Source organism: Leptinotarsa decemlineata, unplaced genomic scaffold (assembly GCF_025532065.1).
Source record: "Leptinotarsa decemlineata unplaced genomic scaffold, Ldec_3_MD MMD2_tig00001064_RagTag_RagTag, whole genome shotgun sequence".
NCBI classification, from domain to species: domain Eukaryota; kingdom Metazoa; phylum Arthropoda; class Insecta; order Coleoptera; family Chrysomelidae; genus Leptinotarsa; species Leptinotarsa decemlineata.
In genome coordinates this window covers 8,253,572-8,277,660 of record NW_027412558.1, presented here as the reverse complement: position 1 = coordinate 8,277,660, position 24,089 = coordinate 8,253,572, and the positions used below count along the sequence as shown (strand labels likewise).

General features: G+C 34.8%; 1 protein-coding gene across 4 annotated transcripts in view; it reads left to right on the top strand.

Moving 5' to 3' along the window:
* Positions 1-22,350, top strand: part of IP3K1 (inositol-trisphosphate 3-kinase-like protein) — a 225,561-nt gene extending 203,211 nt beyond the window's left edge. For 3 of the 4 annotated variants that reach the window (XM_074175618.1, XM_074175617.1, XM_074175619.1), the window contains 4 exons: positions 13,964-14,176; positions 20,071-20,349; positions 20,502-21,077; positions 21,865-22,350. In XM_074175618.1, the coding sequence (XP_074031719.1) occupies positions 13,964-14,176; positions 20,071-20,349; positions 20,502-21,077; positions 21,865-21,951 (1,155 nt within the window). In that variant the 3' untranslated portion in view covers positions 21,952-22,350. Of the gene's footprint in view, positions 1-5,322; positions 5,597-13,963; positions 14,177-20,070; positions 20,350-20,501; positions 21,078-21,864 lie in introns of those variants that run through there. The other variant, XM_023156631.2, reaches the window with a different exon arrangement.
* Positions 22,351-24,089: the final 1,739 nt, after the last annotated feature.

Genomic DNA, 24,089 nt, shown 5'->3' with positions numbered 1-24,089 from the left:
CTCACTTGTCAATATAATTTTTCCGCGGTTATATAATAATATATCTGTTGTACCCTTCCAAAGTTCTTTTCAATCCACAAATTTATCATTTTGTTTATTTCTATTCTACATAATGCAGTTGAACTTTCTTTGCTTTAAAAGAAATTAACTTTCATTTTTCGTCGTATAGATGGCCGATAGCTTTTCTTCGTTAAACTACAACATTTTTAAATGTCAATTTCTATATATTTTTTCTGTGAAAACTAATTTTATAGGTTAGGTTAGAATTCTCGCTGTTAAATGGGTCAAGTGAATTTCTATATATTTTTTCTGTAAAAACCAACTTAATAGGTTAGGTTAGAATTCCCGCTGTTCCATCGTTTCTTTTTTATATTCGTAGCACAATATTTCAAAATCTACACCAACTCTTTCACCCCCGATTCCCATCTAATTGATACTTTCAAACATTGAAAATATGAATGTTTTCCATGAACTTTTTCAATCTGGACGGTATTTTTGGTATACGTGTGCTTTAAAAATAAGGTTAATGTTCAATGTGTTGGAATTTTATTATTATTTTATTTATTATTTTATCAGTAATAAAAAAAGGTCCTTCATGCCATGTACTATAGGAATACACACAACAATTTTTGTATATATTTGAGAATGATTACCATACAACTAGTTTTGAACAAATTGCTCTTGAGATTCTGTATAGCCTGACATTCTGATTCAGAGATTTTTTTCAAGAACAAAATACAAGTGCTACAGGATAACCCTTAAGGCGATCTAAGAGCGAAAGTAGCGATTCACATCGGATTTGAATCGCTGGAGATTAAATTCATTTGGAATAACGTTCTTAGGATGTTTTTCCACATACACTCAGTTCTTCAAATAATAATAATAATTATTATTATTTTGTTTGAAGGTGATTGACAATATTTCATGATGAATTTCACTAGTTCGGACTTCCATTGTCTACTATATAAAATGTTTTGAAATCCCTGAAACAACTAAAAAAGAAGAATTAAAAATGAATAACTGAAAATAAGAATTATATTAACCAAAATAAACCGACACTAAGTGGGAAACATCTGTATACCGAAAACCCACTCATACGGGACAGTATCTGAACCACGAATCCAACCACCATCAATTGACTAAAAGAGGAATCATCAAGACTCTATTAAACCGTGCTTTTGGGCTTTGTAATACGAAGGAAGGTCTCGAGAAGGAACTAGACATCATCAAAAATGATCTTCAACGGAATGGCTACTCTAAAGCGATGGTAGAAAAGACTTTGGCTAGAATACAGCAGGAGCCTCGCAAGGAAGAGAAGCCATCACAACCAGTGCTTGCACTTTCCTACATCAGAGGATTATCGGAGAGGATAAGAAGAATTGGTTCCAAGTACAACATTAGAACCTGCTTCAGATCCGGTAACACTATCCGTAGCAGCCTCACGAAAACCAGGCCACCAAACGCGGACTGCGATTCCAAGAATTGCATTTACCGAATACCCTGTGAGTGCGGAAAATCCTATATTGTTAAAACTAAGAGGCCATTGAATGTTCGCATTGCCGAGCACAAGAAACACACAGCGAGGGGAAACCAGCAAATCAGGAATAGCAGACCATGTTTGGACCCATCAACACAACATCGAGTGGTCCCAAGCTGAGATCTTGCACAGAGAGAAACATTGGTTTAGGAGAAAAATCAAGGAAGCCGCATACATGTTGTCCAACAACGTATTCAGCCAAGCCAGCATAGAAATACGAAATATATGGAAACCTATCATCATCTTATTTTAGGAATATAATATTGAAAAAAATGTAAAAATTGGTTCTTCCAATGATTGTTGTATCAAGTTTTATGCAAAGTTGAAGTTTAACAGTTAATTGCGAAAAAAGTTTCGTTAGCTATTCGTGATGACAAATTTGGTATTCCCCAAGGTTTTGTCTTGAAATGAAACCATTATTATCCATAAATTTCATTAATCACTTGCTCGAAATCATTTCTGTTACATCGATATGATGACGATACTCCAATAGCTGTTTCCTAGAAAAAGTATGCGTTATTAATTCACAATCAACTTGACGAATATGGTAGTTAGTGTCAACGAATTCTAATAATTTTGAATAAATACAAATCATTACTGCATCATTTATTTATCAGAAGGGCATTAGTACTTATCTTCATTATAGTATATGGTATTATCTACTGAAAATAATATTGATGAGTATGAATTAATCAGCTAGACTGGTCAGCTTGTCACATATAAAAAATGTGAAATAGGGTTCAGATCTACACTAAATTCAAAATAGAACTCTCTAAATATGAGTTACTGAATTGATTTCACAACAACCAAGAAAATAAATTCACGTTTCTGAAACATACCCTATGAAGTACTGTCGATATTTATGAAAACATACTTTTTTGAAACCACATTATATCCTTTAGTTTTTCGAAGTATGAATATGATGAAATAATTAAAAAAAGTTTTTATAATGACCACGTACTTGGAATTTATCTATAATAAAATCGAGATGTTCAAAAAAGGCATTTATTATAATGGATTGCACAATTATAAACTATTCACAACATAAACGTAGCTGTTTTGTTACTTTTGTGATTAGAGTATCAGTTTGTTACCAGGCATTTTTCAAACCTCAAGATATATTGAAAAAAATTGTAATGTGCCATAAACTGCCGCAAAATTTTGATTCTATTCGAAAATCATGGAATGTAGGCTGAGAACGACAGTGTAAATAATAACCAATAATAAATAATAACCAAATAATAAAATACCCGTACGTCGACGAAACGCAAGATCTGCCGAAAACATCGCCGCTGTCTGTGAGAGTGTCAGTTCAACCAGAAACCTTTGTTGAAGGTATACGGTCATATGCCAGCAGGTCCAATAACTAACTTCCTGAAGGAGGTAAGGTTAGGTCCAAAGTGAGTGGGCCTATTCGACCCTCCACCGCAACCCGCAAGGGTTTATTGTGGCTCACACCTATTCACACTCGTCTAAATAAACCCAGCTTCTTAACGAAGCCGATTAGTTTGTATGGTGAGTGGTCTTTCAGGTCAGATGGTAAGAGTGCGGCTCTGCCGAACTCTAAAAACATGATTCGGTCCCCAGCGGGGCAGGCACAAAGTATGTACTCTGTTGTTTCATCATTTTCCAAACAGAGGCGACACACATTGTCTTCCGACAGTCATAATATCTGCATATGATGATTCAAATAACAGTGACTTGTAAGAAGGCCTGTTAGACATCGTAGTTCATCCCTAGTGTCATAGAATAAAAAAATAAATAAATAACAATAAATAAGTGGTGGTGTTCAGTTCTTGGGAAACGCCTAAGCAAAGCTTGTGTTGCGTATTTTCCCAGATCTGAACACAACCATGAATGTGAGAAAAAAAACCACTCATTCCTTTCAGTAAGAAATAAAAACTTATACTGAAAAAAAAATAGAAAGCAATAATCAACTTGAAGAAGTATTGAACCAGACAATAAGGCGAAGAGGAGGCAGGTGTGAGATAAATAAAAAAAAAATCAGACATGATTCAGTGAGTTGACTCAAATATTTCTTTTGAGAAATCAAAGTTGTAATCAATGAAGGATCTAATTGTTTTCTTGCGTTCATTCATATTTTTTATATTTCAATGGAAACAACTATCCTTCTCCCGGGGATCCAGTCTTCTCTACTCGGGAACACTACTTTATAAGGCAGTTGGTAGTTGACAGTTGGAGGCATAAAGTCAGAGGTCATTCCCAGAATGCTGTGACTTCCAGTGTCAACCAACAGTCTGTTGCACTCTGTATTGAATTGATTTTTACAATTGGCAATGTGCACAAGTCTATACGCAGTCCATCTAGCCTCTCTCTCCAGAAAAATGTGGAGAGGAGGTAGATCTAGAAGGATCTTCATGGCCGCTGACGGTGTGGTACTGATGGCACCATTGATGGCCAGACAAGCCTGTCTCTGTAAGCCAGAGAGCTCCGCCTGGGCCGTTTTCTGTAAAGCCTTTGGTCACAAGGCAATTGCACCATAAGTGATTCATTGATCTGACATAAATCCAATGGATTTTTGGGACCTCAACCCCAAGTTTTACTACAAATCGTTCGACATGTCCATAGAGATAGTCTGGCTTTGTGTAAAACGTTTTCGAAGTGAGCGTTCCAGGTGAGTTTTTTATCAAAGACAATGCCAAGATATTTCACCTCCGTTCCAGATAGAATGACCTCATCATTGAGGGAAAGTGCCGTTAGATCGTCCAATTTTCTCTTCCTGGTGAGGGGGATTATCACAGTTTTGCTGGGGTTGACAGACATCTGTTCCCTCCTGTGAACAACGTACATCGTGCTTTGAAATATATTACAAGCTATGCTTCCCGACGTGGACCTTGCCAATATAACAAGTCCATCTGCATAAGCTTGCAGATCTACTTTTTTCTGTCGAGAGCATCAAGCAGACTATCCATCAGGAGCGACCACAGAAGGGAGATAGTACCCCACCTTGAGGGCAACCTCTGGTGACCCTGAACCTAATGGCCTCGCCTTGAAGAGTCGTAGTTGCATTTGTGTTTACCAGTATGGCATAGATCCAGCCAGTTATGGTCGATTCTATACCTTTTCTAGGCATAGACGATCCAACAACAGATTTAGGTAGTGCAATATCGAGAAATACACCAACCGCAATCATCTTGTTGCCAAGGGATTGGGAGATTTTCTCTACAAGGTTGTTTAATGCCAAATCCGTCGATTTGCCGGTTTGATAAGCATACTGGTGTTTATTCAGGAGGAATGCATATAATGCCACCCTCCTCATGTGTCCGTCCAGTATCCTCTCAAGTCCTTTCAACAAGAAGGATGTAGGACTGTCCTGAAGGAGGTTTGCCTATTGCGTTTTGGAGTGTACGTTCTCCATATTCATTTCATGATCCTTATTGACCTGTTCCAAATTAGGATAATAAATTAATGCAATAATAGCAGTTCCTTACGAAAAAATTGTATATGAATTCGCAGATGAAAATAAAACAAAGAAGAATATCAACAAAAAGATTGGCAATCAAGTTATTGAAGATCCACATATCATTCAACAAAAGTCAATGATATTTCGCACGTATCATTTGAAATTCCGGAAATTATCCAAGTAGATCATTCCCGAAATTTCTTCTTTTTAATACGCTGTAGAGAATATATCCCTAAATCCCGCCTCGAACGCGCAAACCAACAAATCTAAATAAAACATTCGATTTCTGGTAGACATCACCGTCGAAGCTTGCCGTGGAAGTGGCATTCGGTGACGTAAAAGTTCTGAATATCTATGCCGAGTACAACCCGAGTGAAATCAGTGATGAAGAGACCGCATTTCAGTACGGGCAAGCTTATTTTTCACAGTTTTTATTATCGTCAGTCGCGTTGACATTATTAATATTGACTTTTCGGTGAAGATACTTTTTTTTTTCGTTGGTTGTGTGGGCTAAGATGTGCGTAAACCAAAACAGTATGGTGCCGGCCGTTGTTAACTTGGTTGCTAGCAAAGGAAGGGATACCTACACAGGATTTATCAACGAATTCACTTGTTTCAAATGCAGGACATTTTCGGTGAGTTTTAAAAGGCTTTTGAACTTTTGTAAATTTCGAAAGCGAGCCAGAAGGGTGAAAGGAATTAAAAAATATAAAGGTCGTTTGTTAGGGGTGTGCATAACAGTAAATCAATTTTTTGCAACTGTTGATTAGTTTTTTAGTTAGTCATTATTGAGTGAATTATTATCATGAATTTCAATACATCTCGTTCAATATTCATCTTCAATTTTTAACGAGTTCATCGATGAGGCGAATAAACTCGTAAAGTTTGGCACGGAATCGTCTTTTGAAGTTACAAAGTTATACAAAAAGGTTGAGATTGAGAGTTTTTCTTGTAACTTTCATATTTTCGGTATGTACCGTTCTTTTGAATGATATTTGTTTCTATTACGAGTGGATTACAAACTGAACGAAAAAAAAGTGAATAATGAAGAAGCAGAAAACCGTTCCTCATGAGTTCCTCATTTTCAGTATAATAATGAACAAGTGGAAACCAAAAGAATTTTTCCCTGAAATTCTCCAACTCCCTTTTCACTTGAAAAAAATTCTTTGGCTGAAATTGAATCGGTTAAGTATGGAATGAATGTTTGTTTTAGTGTTTTTTTTTTCATACGAACGCAGTGAGTTTTTTATGCTAATTTATCGCCAACTATAATGTGTTTTTACAAATAATTCAACCCAAGGATATTTCAATTTTGATCAGAGAAGTATGTTTTCTGTGGTCTTTTGCCAGCTCAATTATTTAATTAATAAACAATGTCGACTCATTTGTATATCATATTTTGATGATATAAATTTGTTCGACGAAAACTGAAGTACCTGAAAAATATAGAAGGAATGTACAACAAAGAATTCGGTAAATTCATCCACTGAATTGATGATTTGTACATTTTCTGGCACAGATCGGGTTACATAATAAAACTCGATCACTTTAAGGCAAAGGTGTCGGAAAGTGGAATCTCAATCATAGCGTTAACGAAATCCTAAAGATAGGAAGAAAGTATTCAAATCAGTTCTTGGCATTTCTCCGAGATGTATTGATGCAATTTCTGAAAAAAAAAATCGTAAATTCTCACTGATGATTCCGGATCATGAATGCCTTTCAAGTGGAACATTTTTCTTTCACTTCCGGTTGTTCAATAGTTGATTCACAAATTCACTGACAAAGCATCAATTATTTTATTTCTAAGAGAGGAACCCGATCTTATCACTTTGAAAATTTGATGAAAGTTGGAAGAAAAAATGTTAGTGGATCAATCCGTACGCGAATTTCAAACACGATTGTGAAAACACTTATGTAGTAGACTGCAAACATGCTATTTGGAAACTAAGCTCTTCTGTTGTACGTTTTTGAGACAACATGATTATAATAATAATGGTAACATAGCTTGTTGATATTGGAAACTATCGTTCGATTTGCAACACATTGTGCTCATTCATCAACAATCTAGAAATGTTGAACTATATCTGTAAATATCTTATTTTCATTAATATCAACATAGAAAAGTCATGAAATTGTTTTTTGAGAGGCCTAAGAAGGATTGGCATTGTTTTTGAGAGCCTTGTGAACCCGAATAATATTCGATGAAACTGTTTTTCAACGATTAGTAAGAATATCAATCCCAACCAATTAATGAGCTAAAACTGAAATCTTATTTTGTGTTTGAAGTTATTAGCGAACTAGCGATTCATCCTGGCGCGGAGGCCAAATCTTTGACAATTATTGTAAGCTTTCTTTATTCTCGTAGGAATCTCTAATTTGATAATTTAATGATTCAATGCATTCGTCAACTCGTTTTAAGAGAGAACCTAATATATTATTCTGATTAGAAGAATATCACTACTATTACGTCTGTTAAAACTGTGGTATAGATGGGAATTTTATCAAAAGACTCGAAATGCTTCGAAGCCAACTTTGAATTGAAAAATTCACTCGATAATTAATTGATTCGACGTTATCGTCAACCCGTTTTAAGTGGAATGGAAATCATAATTCTGGTTGATATAATATTTCTATTGAATTATATCTATGGTAGGTTCTACTGGGATTTTTTTATCACAGATGAAGCATGAGCACGAGTTTTATCATGTAAAGAAATGATGCAATTTCATCAAAGCTTACAGAAAAATAAATTTAGGAATACTTGAAGCTATTTGAATGTATCAAAATTAGTGATCAGAGCCGTGTTTATCAACACGTGAATCGCCAGAGATCAACGAACAGTTCATTTTTTTCAACGAATAGAATAAAAAAAATGTTGTAGAAATTACAAAAACATAAAAAAAAAATTGAATTAATACCACATTTTATACAAATTTCGATAGTGATGTAACAAAAGTTCAAATCATTTTAATCCTCCGCTAGAGCATTTGATATTTATTTTTTATTGTTGTCCTGATCACCCCTGATGAGTACTAGATCAATACAGTGGATTATTTTCTATCAAGTGGCAGGTATTTATTTATTTTTCATTCTGAAAAGAATTAATGGATTGTTATAGCACCAATATAATCAATTTGTTGGTTAGTCTTTAAGGCAATTTTCATAGAAGTGTGTGCTTGAGCTGTAAGGTATTTTAACGATTGTTAATAAGCATTGTGTTAACTAATTTGTTGATTCAATGGGAAATGAAAACAATCGCTACACTTCTTTGCATCAAAGAGGCATGTATTTGTAGTACATTTGAATGTTCAACCATTGGCGTATACTCCTATAGAGAAATTTGTTTCGGGTGGAGGAGAGGCAAATTGTTTATTTTTGCATAATAGTATGCGAAAAATGATTAAATTATCAAATTTATTAAAAAGGCATTGCAACTAGGATATATTATTATCTATTTGCCCTTTGGGCACTTCCCCCCGGGATCTTCCAAAGTCTATACAACAAAACTCAGAAAACATACAATTTATCCATTTTTCAAAACCCCAAAAAATATTTTCCGGAAATATATTGTTAGGAGAATTTTTTAAGTGCTCCTTCGGCACAATTTTTACATAATTTGTGTGTGTGTTTACATGTGCGTTATTTTTAAGTATCAGCACTTTGGATTCTACATATTTTCCGTTACATACTGTATTGGTTTGGTGTCTACATTCATTTTATTTTTTAGATACAAATTAAAATGAAATGAACTATAAAATAGAACTATCCATGACAGGATTCTAATTATCTTCACAAATACATCGAACGGGAAGTGATCTTCTTGTTTTTTTTTCAGAATTTTAATTTCAATTTCAATACTTCTCAAAAATAAATTCAAAAGCACTGAGAGTCACCCTCATCGTTTGGAAAGATACCAATCAAATCTAACAGCGACAAAATTCATTGTAGAAAGTAACCTCGTTAGGATAATTAACAGATTTTTTCTCATAGTAAATTGGAAAGCTTTCTAATTTCATGTAAAACAAGTGTCAGTTTATGCACCTGGCAGGAAATTAATACGGTTGAACGATGAAATAATGAGCAAACTGATGTGGCTACTGTTCCGAACAATATAACCTAGAAAAGAATTACTTTTATTCTTAAAAATCACTAATAGTTAGCCCCTTGTTACGATTTTGTGAATCCTGTGAAAACATATATTATATTTCATTGTTCAACTTTGATATATGGCAATTCAAATTTTGCAGTTGGTGTAACATCAGATAGAGCCATTTCCAATTTGAAATTTATGATTACGATATAAAATTTACTTACTGTGAGATATGAAGTGCCCACAGCTATTCGTACAGTATAAAAGAATCGAATTTTATCTTCCTTTTTTTACTTGTAGGAGAAAAGGACGTGTTTTATCGCATACTTTGTTGATGACGCTAGGGCATTTGTTTATCCCTCCAACGGTACCTTATTTGTTCTCGGAACGCAGGATGCGATTATGTATTGAGGTCACGAATATCTAAAAAATTCACTTTTCGGTACTGATAGTGGTTTCAAATGATACGTGTCCATTTGAAGTTTTTATTTGGTAAAGTGCCTATTACGTATTGCGTGACGTTACCCAACACATGCTAATTAAGTGCCAAAATATTGTGATTTAACAAGCACATTAGTTAAAACACTCATCTTTAAGTACCAACATTGTGGAGACGCATTCTATTTTGATATTTCCTGTCATTTCCATAATAATTATCTTCAATCGACAGTCATCAAGCTCAAATTATTATTATGGTTTGTTCATTTTCACCATTTTCTTCCTTTCTACTGTTGTCTTTGTTAAAAAACACCTTTGATTTGTTTATTGTGCCGACCTACCTTGTATTATTCAATTATAATAACAGTGTTGGAGGTGATTGGACACGTCAAATATATCCTTGGCTCCTCAGAATGATAAAAACATAAGAAGACAAGAAAGAATGTTTGTCATAAAGAAGACTTCGATTCTTTGACTGAACGATATTTAATCGATTCAAAACACGGTACAACGGTTTGACGCATTCATCGTGTGTTTTTTTGGTTGTTTGTGCATATAGAGTTTCATAAAGTACGGTTTTAAATTCTTGGATGATAATTTTCAGTTTGTAACGCTTGAATATTGATGGGGTACCTAGTCGTTAAATTGAGGCTGATGTCAATAACAAATTTGGTCTCTTTGGTGGATGCCAACATGGTTACGTAAAGTGTGGGAAAAAGTAAATTACTCAGATGAAAACCTGAACAGTTTAGATTTACCTGTGGTCATTCTTCATCATACTCATTACATCTGTATTGGAATTTGACCTAATGACTATAAAATAATGCAAGTTTATATGATTGAAAATGTTTACAATGATCGTGAATATTTTTAACATTTTCGAGTGTTGTCCAAACAGTCTTAACAGGTTAGTGTTTGAAGAAGGATTAACATGCTAATGCTGATCGTTTTCGTTGATTGATTCTGGAAACAAGTTTAGGAAAGCGTCTGCTGCATACGTAAAACGGAATATTCCATGCTTTTTTTTGTTTATTTGCGATTCGAAACCTATCTGTTTGCGGTTTTTATTCTCGAAGTAATTGAAGAATCAAATTTTGGACTTCATTACAATGTTGTATTCACATCGCTTCACAACTTTAGAGTGTTTTCCAATTCTGCTGCCTATGATGTAGTAATTATTTCAAAGGTGCATCCACATTATGACGGTCGATATTGTCCATTGATACCTTATAAGCCGGATATAAATCGATAAATAAATAACACACACATATTCTTTCGCACACTCTGTAGTAACTGTTAATTTTACAATCATTTTTCTGTGACAAAATTGAATTTGATTAAGTATGGTTGACAAATATCTGTTGAAACTTCCATACTTATTTTTCATCAGCCTTGGGAACTCCTGTAACTTTTTTCCATTTTCATATTTATAGAAAATCGCATTTTTCACGAAAAATGTTTCATGTTCTTTTGTCAATATTTTCCTGAAAAATAATAAATGGTTGTCAGTTTTTTGTGCTAGTTTCACTCGGTTATTGCGTCTTCTTCAGTAATCATTTTGATCACCATCGAAATAATTTTATACCGACTCAAGTAACTTTCTACTTCTTTTGACGTTTGATCTCATCAATGCCTATTGAATCTCTTTCGTTTTTTCAAAATCGTTCATAAATGGTTCAAGAATTATCTCACAGAAAGAAGTCAGATTGTGAAAACCTCATCATTCTCATCAGAAGGTGAAATAAAAAGTGGCGTACCACAAGGTTCAATATTGGGACCGATACTTTTCCTGTAATACATTAACGATTCAACATGTATCGATATAGAAGGAAAATTTACCATATTCGTTGAAGGTTGAAACCAGACCTAGTTCTAAATTTTTGGGGGTAATAATTGACAATAAACTAAAATTCGTCGAACACATTGAAACCCCTTAATAAAAAGCTAGCTTCATGGTGTTTTGCAGTGAGAATAATTTATAAGGAACTTGTTTCACGATGAAATTCTCACTAAAATTACGAAACTGAAAGAAAACATTTGTGGTGTTAATGAGATAGAAAACCCAGGAACGAAAAAGTTATTTAAAAAAGGTTACTTTAATCAGCTGCAAACTCGATAACTGAAGCTACCCACAAGCTACAACTGAAGCTAAAGCCACACTACAACGAGAATAAACATCACAGATTGAAGGAATGAGGTCACAAATACTCAGACCAATGATATCAAGACCTTACACCTTACACACGCTTTTCTCGAAAACTTCTTTTCATACATTTGTACCTTTTTTTGGCGACCACCACGTAGGTATATAAAAAAATGTATTGAAATTTCAGTCAAACCAAAACGAATTCATCATATTACAAAAGGGATGTTTTTATGTATTGTATTATGTATGTTATATATTGTATGTATGTATGTATTGAAATTTCAGACAAACCAAAACGTATACATCATATGCGTGCTCGAACATACTGTTCCGTTCTATTACATAAAGGAATGTATTTTTCCATTTACTCGGGAATGCAAGAAAATCACAATTCTCAATTAGATTAAGTTAATTGTCGATTTATTTAAATGCGAACAATTACTCTTCGCTAATTAATATATTAAACTAGAATGGAATGCGTGGAAGTGTTTGTTTATCTTTTCTCCTAGTGAGATATCGACCTTTACATTTTTCTGAATCAAGATTACCGTTTCCTAATACGATCTCGAAAACGTCATACGGTTTCTCTTAGGACGATCACATCGTCGTGGATGTTTATGTTTGGCGTTTAGTTGATACAATATCTGCGTAAACCGCGGCCGTGTGGCTAGTTTCAAGAAAAATATGATCCTTATACCAGCAATGCATAAATCTTGATGAACATTAATCGTTTCTCTTGTTTAAATATGCGTAGATAAACTGTTTATATTTCCTTATGGACGACGGATAACGTTCCGGACTAATCATCAGTACAATAAAAAACGTTATAAATATTTGCGATGGTACTAGGAAGGAGTACAGGGTGGAAACTTGTTGAGTGATGAATAATTGATATATTGACTTCCTAGAGTTGGTTTGTAGATTATTTGGAAAACTGTCAAGAGATAGAAACATCACCTTCTTCACCTACGAAAATTTCGATGAATATGAAAGCATATTTATTAAACGCTTTAAAAGAGGTAATTTACTCCAAATTCATCAATGATTTAGCCGATGTCTGATTCGTTTTTTATCCACTGTACCAAATGAAACCGACGGACAGTCTGAAATTAGTCTCGATTTAATAGGAAATTTCTCGATTGCAAATGACATTTCGTTCAATAGATATCTGTTGTTCATCGACTTCGTAAATGATGTTTGAGTGTCTTAGGATGGAACTTGTATGAGAAATACATCAGTTCTGTTCAGATATCAATGGAAAGTTTCGCGTAGAATTCTTTTTTTTTCAGAACATAAGAACACGTTTATCAGAAAGCGAGATTTCCAAAATACTCACAGGACGTGGTTCTATCTTCATAGACATAATTTTTGTTTCCTCCCCAATTGTATCTTATGAACACTCTTGTTCATACTACAGTGCTTACTTTACTTGAACGTAAAGTACATTTCTTGGGCAGTTCAACCCAAAACAAAAATCTACACTAACTCATACAATTTATTGTCAAACGCGATATGTGTGACGGTTTTTGAAAAACCCTTACAGTGAATTTAATGTAAGTTGCGACACGTGTCGTGGTTTTTGAAAAACCCCCTTATCGAAAATCTTACAGCTTATTTACCGTGAGACGCGACACGTGTGACGGTTTTTTAAAAACCCTTATAGTAAATATCTTAGTTACAGTGAATTTACTGTAAGTTGCGACATGTGTCGCGGTTTGTGAAGAAGTCTTATAGTGAAAATCTTATAGTAAATTTTCTGTAAGACGCGATACGTGTCAAGGTTTTGAAAAACCCTTCTAGTGAATATCTTACAATGAATTTACTGTTAGAGATACTGTACGATTTTCACCACGAGGTTTTTGAAAAAACTTTGTGATGAAAATCTTACAGAGTAAATTTACTGTGAGACGCGACACGTGTCGCGGTTTGTGAAAAACTTTCATATCGGAGATGTACCAGTAAATTCTCTGTAAGATGCGACACGTGTCGCGGTTTTTGAAAAAGTCTTATAGTGAAAATCTTATAGTAAATTTTCTGTAAGACGCGATACGTGTCAAGGTTTTGAAAAACCCTTCTAGTGAATATCTTACAATGAATTTACTGTAAGAGATACTGTAAGATTTTGACCACGAGGTTTTTTGAAAAAACTTCGTGATGAAAATCTCACAGTAAATTTACCGTGAGACGCGACACATGTCGCGGTTTTTGAAAAGCCCTTATAATGAAAATCTCAAGTGAATTTACTGTAAGATGCGACACTTTTAAGTATCGACCTGTTTTATCCAATTCTTATGCAGTAATTTTCATGTGACATTCTTTTATTTGCAGGCAAGCGACAAAGACATTGAGGTGGCTGATCTATGGAAACGACATGGAAAGACAGTCAGATCCCCTTCACCGCACAATGCGTTCAAAAGATGGCGGATCAAGTCCAACTTGAAAGCTGCAGAATCGAAAAATGGCATCAATGGATCCATGTTGGCTATCAACTCTAAAGACAGAACGGAAGAGGATATGTCGTTGCTTAAATTTTTGGCAATTGTAAGTTACTATTTCGTATTTTTTTATCACCCGTTGAATGATTGAGCGGAATCGTTGACTTTGTATGCGTACTTGTACTTGTTAGTTTTTGTGGCAAATTTATGATTCATTGACAATTGTATTTTTTCATTAATGAAATAGTTTTTCAACCAACTTAATGTGATTCATGTGTACGAGTTTTTCTACCTGATGTCACTAATACTTGAGCAGCATTTTCTGATTGATAAACAATTCAAACAACACATACCTATAGACGGGGTATCGGGAGGATTAAGATAGGTATATATGAAATATCATTTTTTGGCGTTGTCTATTTTGGATGTAAACATTAGAAAATTAGTCTTTTGTAACTTTGAAATGAAAAGTGATTGTCCATTTTTTGGGTGTGCAACAAAGTTTGATATTTTCAAAAAATTCACTGAGAATGCAATTCTTAACCTACAAATGAATTGTATTGTAATCTGGGAAACACAAGGAAAACGTTCATTCTTCATTTGCAAGAGAAGAAAATTCTCCATAATGGTATAAATTTGCAACATACCTGGAATAAATTTCTAAATAAAAAAAAACGAAAACTTGAATAAAAAATGTTTACACTGCAATTGAAACTACTGTATCGAAAAAAATAACAAATTCAAAACGAAATATGTGGTATGGTTTTTTAAAACGGCATTATCTCTTCAAGAAATCAGTCATCAGTTCAACATTATTTTTCTTATTGTTGTAAATCATGCCCGAAACAAAATAACGTCGGCCGCCACTGGTAACCATAGACCAATTGTGACGTAGCTAAGAGCGCGCGAATCAGCGAGATTAATGCTACCATATCGAGACAGTCAAGTGGAAGCTATAGTGCGGTACGCGAAGTGATCCAGTAATGCGATATACATTCAAATAATAGTTAAAGTTTTAGTTGAAGTGTTGTTGTTTTTTTAGTGAAGTAAAGTTAAGTTTGATTATTCAGTGTAGTCAATGATTTGTCAACCCACGGGGAGAAACGTAACATTATTTTAGTTACGAAATTTGTTTTTGAAAGTTTTCGGCTATAATTGTCGTTGGTATGTTGATATCCAAAAGGTAAACGAAGTGACATTCAAATTTTTTACGTTATGTAAAAGCCACTTCATGAATAGTCAAAAAATGAAAAAAGCTCATTATGTGTGAAATTACTGTAAAATTATCAAGGCTAGCCAGGCTCGCCAACAATGTGAAAGTAATTTAAATGGGAGGTTAGTTACACTTTCATTGAGTAATAACAAAAATAACACGCGCACTCAAACGTCAATATTAACATGAAAACAGCTATAAATGTGAAGTGGTTTTTAATTAGATTTATTTGTTTGCATACGCAATTTTTTATTGAAAAAAAATACGAAAAAAGCACGCGTGGTATTTACAAGTTTACAAGTAAATAAGTTTACTGTCCAACGCACAGGCAATGCCAGCATTCAAATAAAAATATCCAACGGTCATTTTCATGTAGCTTATTAACTTATCTTACATTTCTAAATATATTATTTGCAATTGCTGATTGATCATTGTGCAGTGAATTGCAAATCACTTCCCAGCAGAGTCATAAACATGTGCGTTGATAAACGTGAAGTGCTTCCTCTATTATATTTATTTTAACACTGAATGCCTCATTTGGTCTGAAAAGAAATAAAAATTGACGTTTCCTTTTATGTACTCTGGTTTTTGAATGATTTTCGGTCAGTCGTCAACGAGATTTACTATCGGTAATTAATACTGAAGGGGAAATATACGCTAATTGTAAATCAAGGACTACCAACAAATTATGTTGAGAGATTAAACGAGTTTCCAAGTCATCCATAATTTATCTCAATTATAAAAAAACAAATTATCTTTTGTATCTGTTGCCAAGTGAAATTGGTGGAAATTTGAACGTTTGTATGAGTATATTTATGTTACAGTTGGGACACAGAAAAAATACACATGGGTCATCAGTTGGTGCAGTCGACAAATTAATGAAAATCAAATCACATACTGCCCCGAACACCCTAAAATTTCAATGAAATTGTCGGTGCTTTTTCAATTATTCTGCAAAACATATTTTATATTCCATTTTTAACTCCAATATCTGGCAATTAAATAGTCCAGTCAAGCGGCGTTGGAAGCTCTTGGCTCCTACCGAGGAACGTCTAAATTGGTAGCAAAATGATGAAACAGCAGAGCATATACTTTGTGCCTGCCCCGCTTGGAACCGAATCAGGTTTTTAGAGTTCAGCAGAGCCGTACTCTTACCGTCTTACCATACAAACTAATCAGCTTCGTTAAGAAGCTGGGTTTATTTGGTCGAGTGTGAATAGGTGTGAGCCACAATAAACCCTTGCGGGTTGCGGTGGAGGGTCGAATATACCCTTTCACTTTAGACCTAACCTATGTGGAATATTAGACAAAACCATTCCCAATTTGAGATTAAACTTCATAATTTCGGTACAGTGCAACCACCCGTCCTATTATCATTCGAGTTGTCGCCACCAAGAAAAAATAATTTAATATTAGCCTAAAATCAATGACATAACTATCAAGAGTGTTATTAGACGGCTTTACAGCAAGTAACGAATTTGTATCAGACAAAGTCACGCGCATATCAATTATATTTCCAATATACGTCAGCAAACACGTTCGAGCAATACTGATGAGGTTGAGTTAGTTATGGAAAAGGTTTCTTAATTGCTAATTTATGTATGTCACAAAGCCAAAATCGATAACGAACTACGTAAATCGCCAAATTTACAATAAAAAACAGGAATATTAACAAGAGCCTATCGTTTAGTAGACGTTTCTAGGGTGACAAATTACATTAGCCTTCACATGAGGTCAGCTGAGGAATATTCAGTAAAGAAGGCTGTTTAGTATTCGAAAGGGACTATTGCCGGAAGGTAGCGCTTCAAAACTCGGGGATAATGGAGTAAATGTATTGAGAAAACTACTACAAGATATCTCGTTTTCGTATTTGGAATGATATTTCCATTGGGAATGTTCTCAGAGGGGAAGTTTCTTCTTCAGTCACATAAACTTTCTCTCTGCTATCTTAAATACAATGAATCAGTTACATAGATATATTGAAAATGGTAAATATTGGAATCATTTGTAAATATTTATTTTCCTGATTCGTATACGAGTAGGTATGTCTCCTCGACACAATCAAACTAGTTTTGATTTTTGTTGAAGTTTTGAAACACGGAGTGCTTCTGTTCCGCTTGAAGTTTTGCTGATACTTCTTCACTATAATCAACAGGTTAGGTTATATCTCAGACGAAGATTTCACATATCGGTCGAATTCCTGCTGTAAATGTCCTGCACTAACGAGGGGAAACACCCCGGTACCATTCTGTACTTCTACTTCTACAAGAACAATTACTCCTCCGTTTTGTCTCAGGATGACCAACCTTGTTTGTGTTCTAATTTCAATTTTTCCTTTTTCCACTTGCCCTTTTTTATAAAGTAGGACTTATTTTGTGAAGTCTTCTACAGTAAGAACCCTAAAGTAGTTCATATTTTGTATCAAGTCCACATATTTTACACGGATACAAAAATCATTGAACATAACCCAAACACACGGATTAGATAAAGAAAACATTCTTGTCTCAACACGAAGTCCGATCGTGTTAAATTAATGATTATTCAGTGTGGCTTGAGCATGAAACTGTTTTTGCAGATATATACGGTTTTTTTCTCTTTCAATTGAATGGTTATATGAAATAAAAACAAATTTCGAACTTGGAATTCATAATTTTAGATATTGGTGTTGATTGTTGTCATTATTTTTAAATTGGTATTAATGTGACTCGCGCTTCAGTTGACACGTGCTTTTCAATTTATGTCGTCCAATTTTAATTTTGATTGATTGCTGTTCTCGAGGGCAATTTCTTATGCATGGTGAATTTTTACATATATGAATGAAACATAGCCGTGAAGCTCATCATATTGAGTTCATTCATGAATATATTTCGATAAATGAATTTCCATACCTATTCGACCTTATATTAAAAATCAACGTAACTAATGGATGGTTGCATTCATTCAATATTTTGTTATCGTGAGGGTGAATGTTATTGTTACTTATTACGTATTATTGTTACTTATTTTGTTGAGTTTGTATTCGAAATAATCAAAAATACATACAGATGTAAAAATATCATTATTGATCAATAATAAGATGCATGCCGCTTGTTTGAATTGGACAACTATTAAAATAGTTGGGTTTATGAATTACAATTCATATTATTATCAAATGTGACATGATTATATTCAACGACAATCAGTATCTAGTACCTTGGGATTCATTGAACAAACATATCATGATTCGTATTGTTACAAATTGGCAGGTACTGACCTGCCCTGCCCTGCCTGTAAATGCACTGTATCAATTCAGATAGTAACACATACAAAAACGAAAACTAATCCAACATGAATTGTGAAAAATATTTGTACTAGATAAATTTTAAGGGTGCTTCAAAAAAAAAAGTAATAGTTAATGAAAAATATGATCACGTGAAAATAAAATTCGGGCAAAAAGACTTCGTTAGAAATATTGCTAAAATTTACCTGTGGAATGGAATTTGTTTTTCAAATATGTTTGAACAGGACAGATCTCTAAATTTTGTATCAAAAATATATTGATGAAAATCCCACTTTTATTTGTGAAATTATAAAACAACGATAAAAATAAAAGCAACAATAAAAATTAATTTGCGCTCCGGGGCGACTTCATTGATTCCAGTGGCGCATTTGCTTTTTCAGCTGCAGGAAAACCCGGAAAAACCTGCAGCACCACATCATCTGAAGATCTTGATCTGCCAATGTCCTCTCTCTCATAAAACAAAATTTAGGGTGTTTCTAGAGGCTCCAATAGATTCAATACATCGCCAGAACACTTCGTGACACGACTATCGTCAAACTTAACCAGTCCGTTTCGTCTTTGACCAAGGCGTAATAATGGCCAAATTCAACGCCAGAACTGCAGTGAACAATGACTGCATGAATATTATAATAGTGGTCTGCTAGATTGAAATGTTCATCTATTTCGAACCTTCGAAAGAGTTTCGTGCTTCCGTCAGAGGTTGAGTCTTGTTTGAAGATTATTAGATTGACTGGTGCCTCAGCTAGACTTGTTTTCTTATATCAGGCAGTTAGTTTGGCAATACAGTCGATCATCACCTGTTAAAAATTCCATTTTCAGATGGAACCTAACCTAACCTAACCTTTGCACGGACTGGTTATTAGTCATATAAGGAAACGCTAGATGGAGTTCCAGAAATTCACATAAGAGTTCGCTACTTCTTGAACATTTGCTACAAAGTAAACAAGTGAGGATTTTTTCAGCAAAAGATATACAAACATAAAACGAGATGGACTGTACTGAATCATTCAATCCAGAGCGGTTAGGAGTATTGATTTTGCTATTGTTTTGCTCACGAAGAGTATTCAACAAGAACTCAAAAAATTCGGAACAATCCTCTTCATGTCCTAACGAGTATCTAGTGGACTTCAAAGACTCTAGGAAATCGGTTGGAGGGAAAGATGAAAAATTCTTAACAAAGTTTGTTTTAGGGAAAATGTAGTATTTTGTATATTCTAATTACCAAAGATGAATGTCCCTTCAAAAAAACTTTAGTATTCAGTTGTGTAATAATAAGAAAGATGATGATAATTGTCAAGAACTTTTGTATGCTATGGATTAACAAGGTTTCATCTTTTCACATACGATATCTAGCCGGAATCGGATAATAGGCAGTGAACATCGTTGATTCCGCAGTTGGGATCGAAACAGTGATCACATAACTGTTGATCGAATGAGTCTGGCTACTGTCTGATCATTGAAATATTTTTTTCACGTAAATATTGAACATATCTTCTCTTTGTTTCAGAATGCCCTAGATCTCAGTGCTCCTGCCAGTGACGTTCTTTTGAAAAGTCGAAGTAGCAACTGGTTCCAACTGAGTGGTCATCCTGATAGTTTAGCACCAGCTGGTCCTGGTACGGTTTGGAAGAAGAGATCACCCAGTTCCGATAACACTGAACGTTTGGTATATGAGGAAATTTCCCAAGATCCGAACCTTTGCGACATCATACCAAAATATTACCGTGAGGTGGAGTACCAAGGAGAAAAATTCATTGAGCTACAAGACTTGCTACATGGCTTTCAGGTAATTATTAGAAGATGAATATTAAGTTGAATTGATTTTGGTAACATTAATTCACTGCATAAACCACTACTGTTTTCAACTTTCATGTCAAACAGAAGAAAACACGTACTGTAGTGTATCAAACGATATTCATGTTCTCTATGTTGTTTCAGGACCCGTATGTCATTGACATCAAAATGGGAACCCGAACCTTCCTGGAATCCGAAGTCAGAAAATCAGCAGCTCGACCTGACTTGTACCAGAAGATGGTAGCAATCGATCCCCATTCACCGACAGAGGAGGAACATCGTGTCAAGGCAGTCACAAAACTGCGTTACATGCAATTCCGCGAACTTCAGTCTTCCAGCTGCAGCCAAGGTTTCAGAATCGAAGCCATGAAGTGCCGAGGTTCGCCTCCCGTAACAGACTTGAAAAAAGTGAAGTCCAGCGCAGAAGTTTTCAACACTCTGGACAGGTTCTTAGGAGGGAGAGAGGACGTGAGACAAAGACTGTTGGCAAGACTGTGCGAGATCCGTAGCAAAATTGAGAATTCGGACTACTTCAAGAGCAGAGAAGTAGTTGGGAGCAGTTTGTTCATTATTTATGACGACACCAAGGTTGGAGTTTGGTTGATAGATTTTGCAAAAACCAACAAATTACCTGAAGGAAAGACTGTTAACCACAGGAGACCTTGGGTGCAGGGAAATCACGAGGAGGGGCTGCTCTTTGGTTTCGATAAACTCATTTCTGTAAGTATTTCCATCAGAGTATATATATATATATATATATATATATATATATATATATATATATAATAAATAGATAAGTACTTTCTGATTATTCCCATATTGATTTCAATTTAAGAGCCACCGGTAGACAGCTGTTGCAGCCTATTGGGCATCGTCAGTACCGGGCAGGCGGTCCTCGATTGAAGACAAAATGAGAAAAAACCAAGAAAGTATTTGATAAAAATAGCTGCGTAAACGCAAGCGAAACATAAGTGGAAACCACCTATTGGTGTGACACCCAAGTCAACTTGCCAAGTTTATATGTCAGTGTTGGTGGTTTGACCAATCAACCAACAACTGCGGTAGCAGAAATTTGGGAAGCTAACCTGAAATGCCATCGGAAAACGAATCCACATGTTTCTAGAAATGATATGCTACCGCAGTTATCGGATGATTGGTCAAACCACCAACACTGACGTAAAAACTTGTCAAGTTGACTTGGGTGTCACACCAATAGGTGGTTCTACTCATGTTTCACTTGCGTTTACGTAGCTATTTTTATCAAGTACTTTCTTGGTTTTTTCTCATTTTGTCTTCAATCGAGGACCGCCTGCCCGGTATTGACGATGCCCAATAAGCTGAAACAGCTGTCTATATGTATATATATTTGTATTTGTATATATATATATATATATTTGTATTTGTATGTATATATATATATATATATATATATATAGTCTGGCAAATCTCAAATTCAATCACTGTTTATTTCAAATAAAATCACTGCAATAATAATATTTTTTTACAGATCATTGAGGACATAAAGAATCCACCACCTGATAATAGAAAGGACCGTTTCACCAGCTCCCTGTCGGAAGTGAGGGTGAAGTCTTGAACGAAATGTACCCAAACTCTGATGAATTGACAGGCTAGGATCCTAGGTGGGGTCCTTTTAGCTTCTGATGGAATTGTCAGTAGCTGCATGAACGGATGTTCTTTTCAGAAGAACGCGGAGTCGGTTGTATGTTTGTGGAAGATTTTGTTGCTAGCCTGAACGGCTTGTATTTAATGTTTTGATTGGCAAAGTATTACGAAACCAAGTTTCGATATTGTCAATATTTGCAACTTATTTTATCTAGTCAATGTTCTTTAATTTCTTATTTTGTAAGTATTTATAAAATTAGATGTAGAGTTGTCGATATAGACACTGTAAATAATTGTAAATATCTTTTGTATTCCTAAATTATCAATTTCTTGATGTTTATGTACTTATGTAATAAAAGAAATGTCAGTATTCCGTTTATTTATTTTGTTGAAAAAATTCTAAAAGCTGAACATTTATCAACCAATGGTATGTGTCACCATCCTTCCCTTTCCATCTTTAGTGATTTACTTATCCTTTCACTGTGACCGTTTAACGGTAGTCCAGATGTGGCGCCATCTGTTGATAGATCCTTTCTTGAGGCAATATCTGTTATTCTTGAGGGAATCAATATCGCCAACTGTTTATAGATCCTTTCTTGAGGCAATATCTGTTATTCTTGAGGTAATTTGGTATATAATCCCTCCCACCTTCCCATCTTAGTATGATTTATTTATCCTTTAACTGTGAGCGTCTGACGGTAGTCCAGATGTGGCGCCATCTGTTGATAGATCCTTTCTTGAGGCAATATCTGTTATTCTTGAAACAATTTGGTATATAACCCTCCCACCTTCCCATCTTAGTTTGATTTACTTATCCTTTAACTGTGAGCATTTAACGGTAGTACAAATGTGGTGCCATCTGTTGATAGATCCTTTCTTAAGGCAATTTGGTATATTTGTTGACAGATCATTTATTGAGGCAATCAATATCTGTTATTCTTGAGGCAATCAATATCGCCAACTGTTTATAGATCCTTTCTTGAGGCAATATCTGTTATTCTTGAGGTAATTTGGTATATAACCCTCCCACCTTCCCATCTTAGTATGATTTACTTATCCTTGAACTGTGAGCGTTTAACGGTAGTCCAGATGTGGTGCCATCTGTTGATAGATCCTTTCTTGAGGCAATATCTGTTATTCTTGAGGCAATCAATATCTGTTATTCTTGAAACAATTTGGTATATAACCCTCCCACCTTCCCATCTTAGTTTGATTTACTTATCCTTTAACTGTGAGCATTTAACGGTAGTACAAATGTGGTGCCATCTGTTGATAGATCCTTTCTTAAGGCAATTTGGTATATTTGTTGACAGATCATTTATTGAGGCAATCAATATCTGTTATTCTTGAGGCAATCAATATCGCCAACTGTTTATAGATCCTTTCTTGAGGCAATATCTGTTATTCTTGAGGTAATTTGGTATATAATCCCTCCCACCTTCCCATCTTAGTATGATTTATTTATCCTTTAACTGTGAGCGTCTGACGGTAGTCCAGATGTGGCGCCATCTGTTGATAGATCCTTTCTTGAGGCAATATCTGTTATTCTTGAAACAATTTGGTATATAACCCTCCCACCTTCCCATCTTAGTTTGATTTACTTATCCTTTAACTGTGAGCATTTAACGGTAGTACAAATGTGGTGCCATCTGTTGATAGATCCTTTCTTAAGGCAATTTGGTATATTTGTTGACAGATCATTTATTGAGGCAATCAATATCTGTTATTCTTGAGGCAATCAATATCGCCAACTGTTTATAGATCCTTTCTTGAGGCAATATCTGTTATTCTTGAGGTAATTTGGTATATAACCCTCCCACCTTCCCATCTTAGTATGATTTACTTATCCTTTAACTGTGAGCGTTTAACGGTAGTCCAGATGTGGTGCCATCTGTTGATAGATCCTTTCTTGAGGCAATATCTGTTATTCTTGAGGCAATCAATATCTGTTATTCTTGAAACAATTTGGTATATAACCCTCCCACCTTCCCATCTTAGTTTGATTTACTTATCCTTTAACTGTGAGCATTTAACGGTAGTACAAATGTGGTGCCATCTGTTGATAGATCCTTTCTTAAGGCAATTTGGTATATTTGTTGACAGATCATT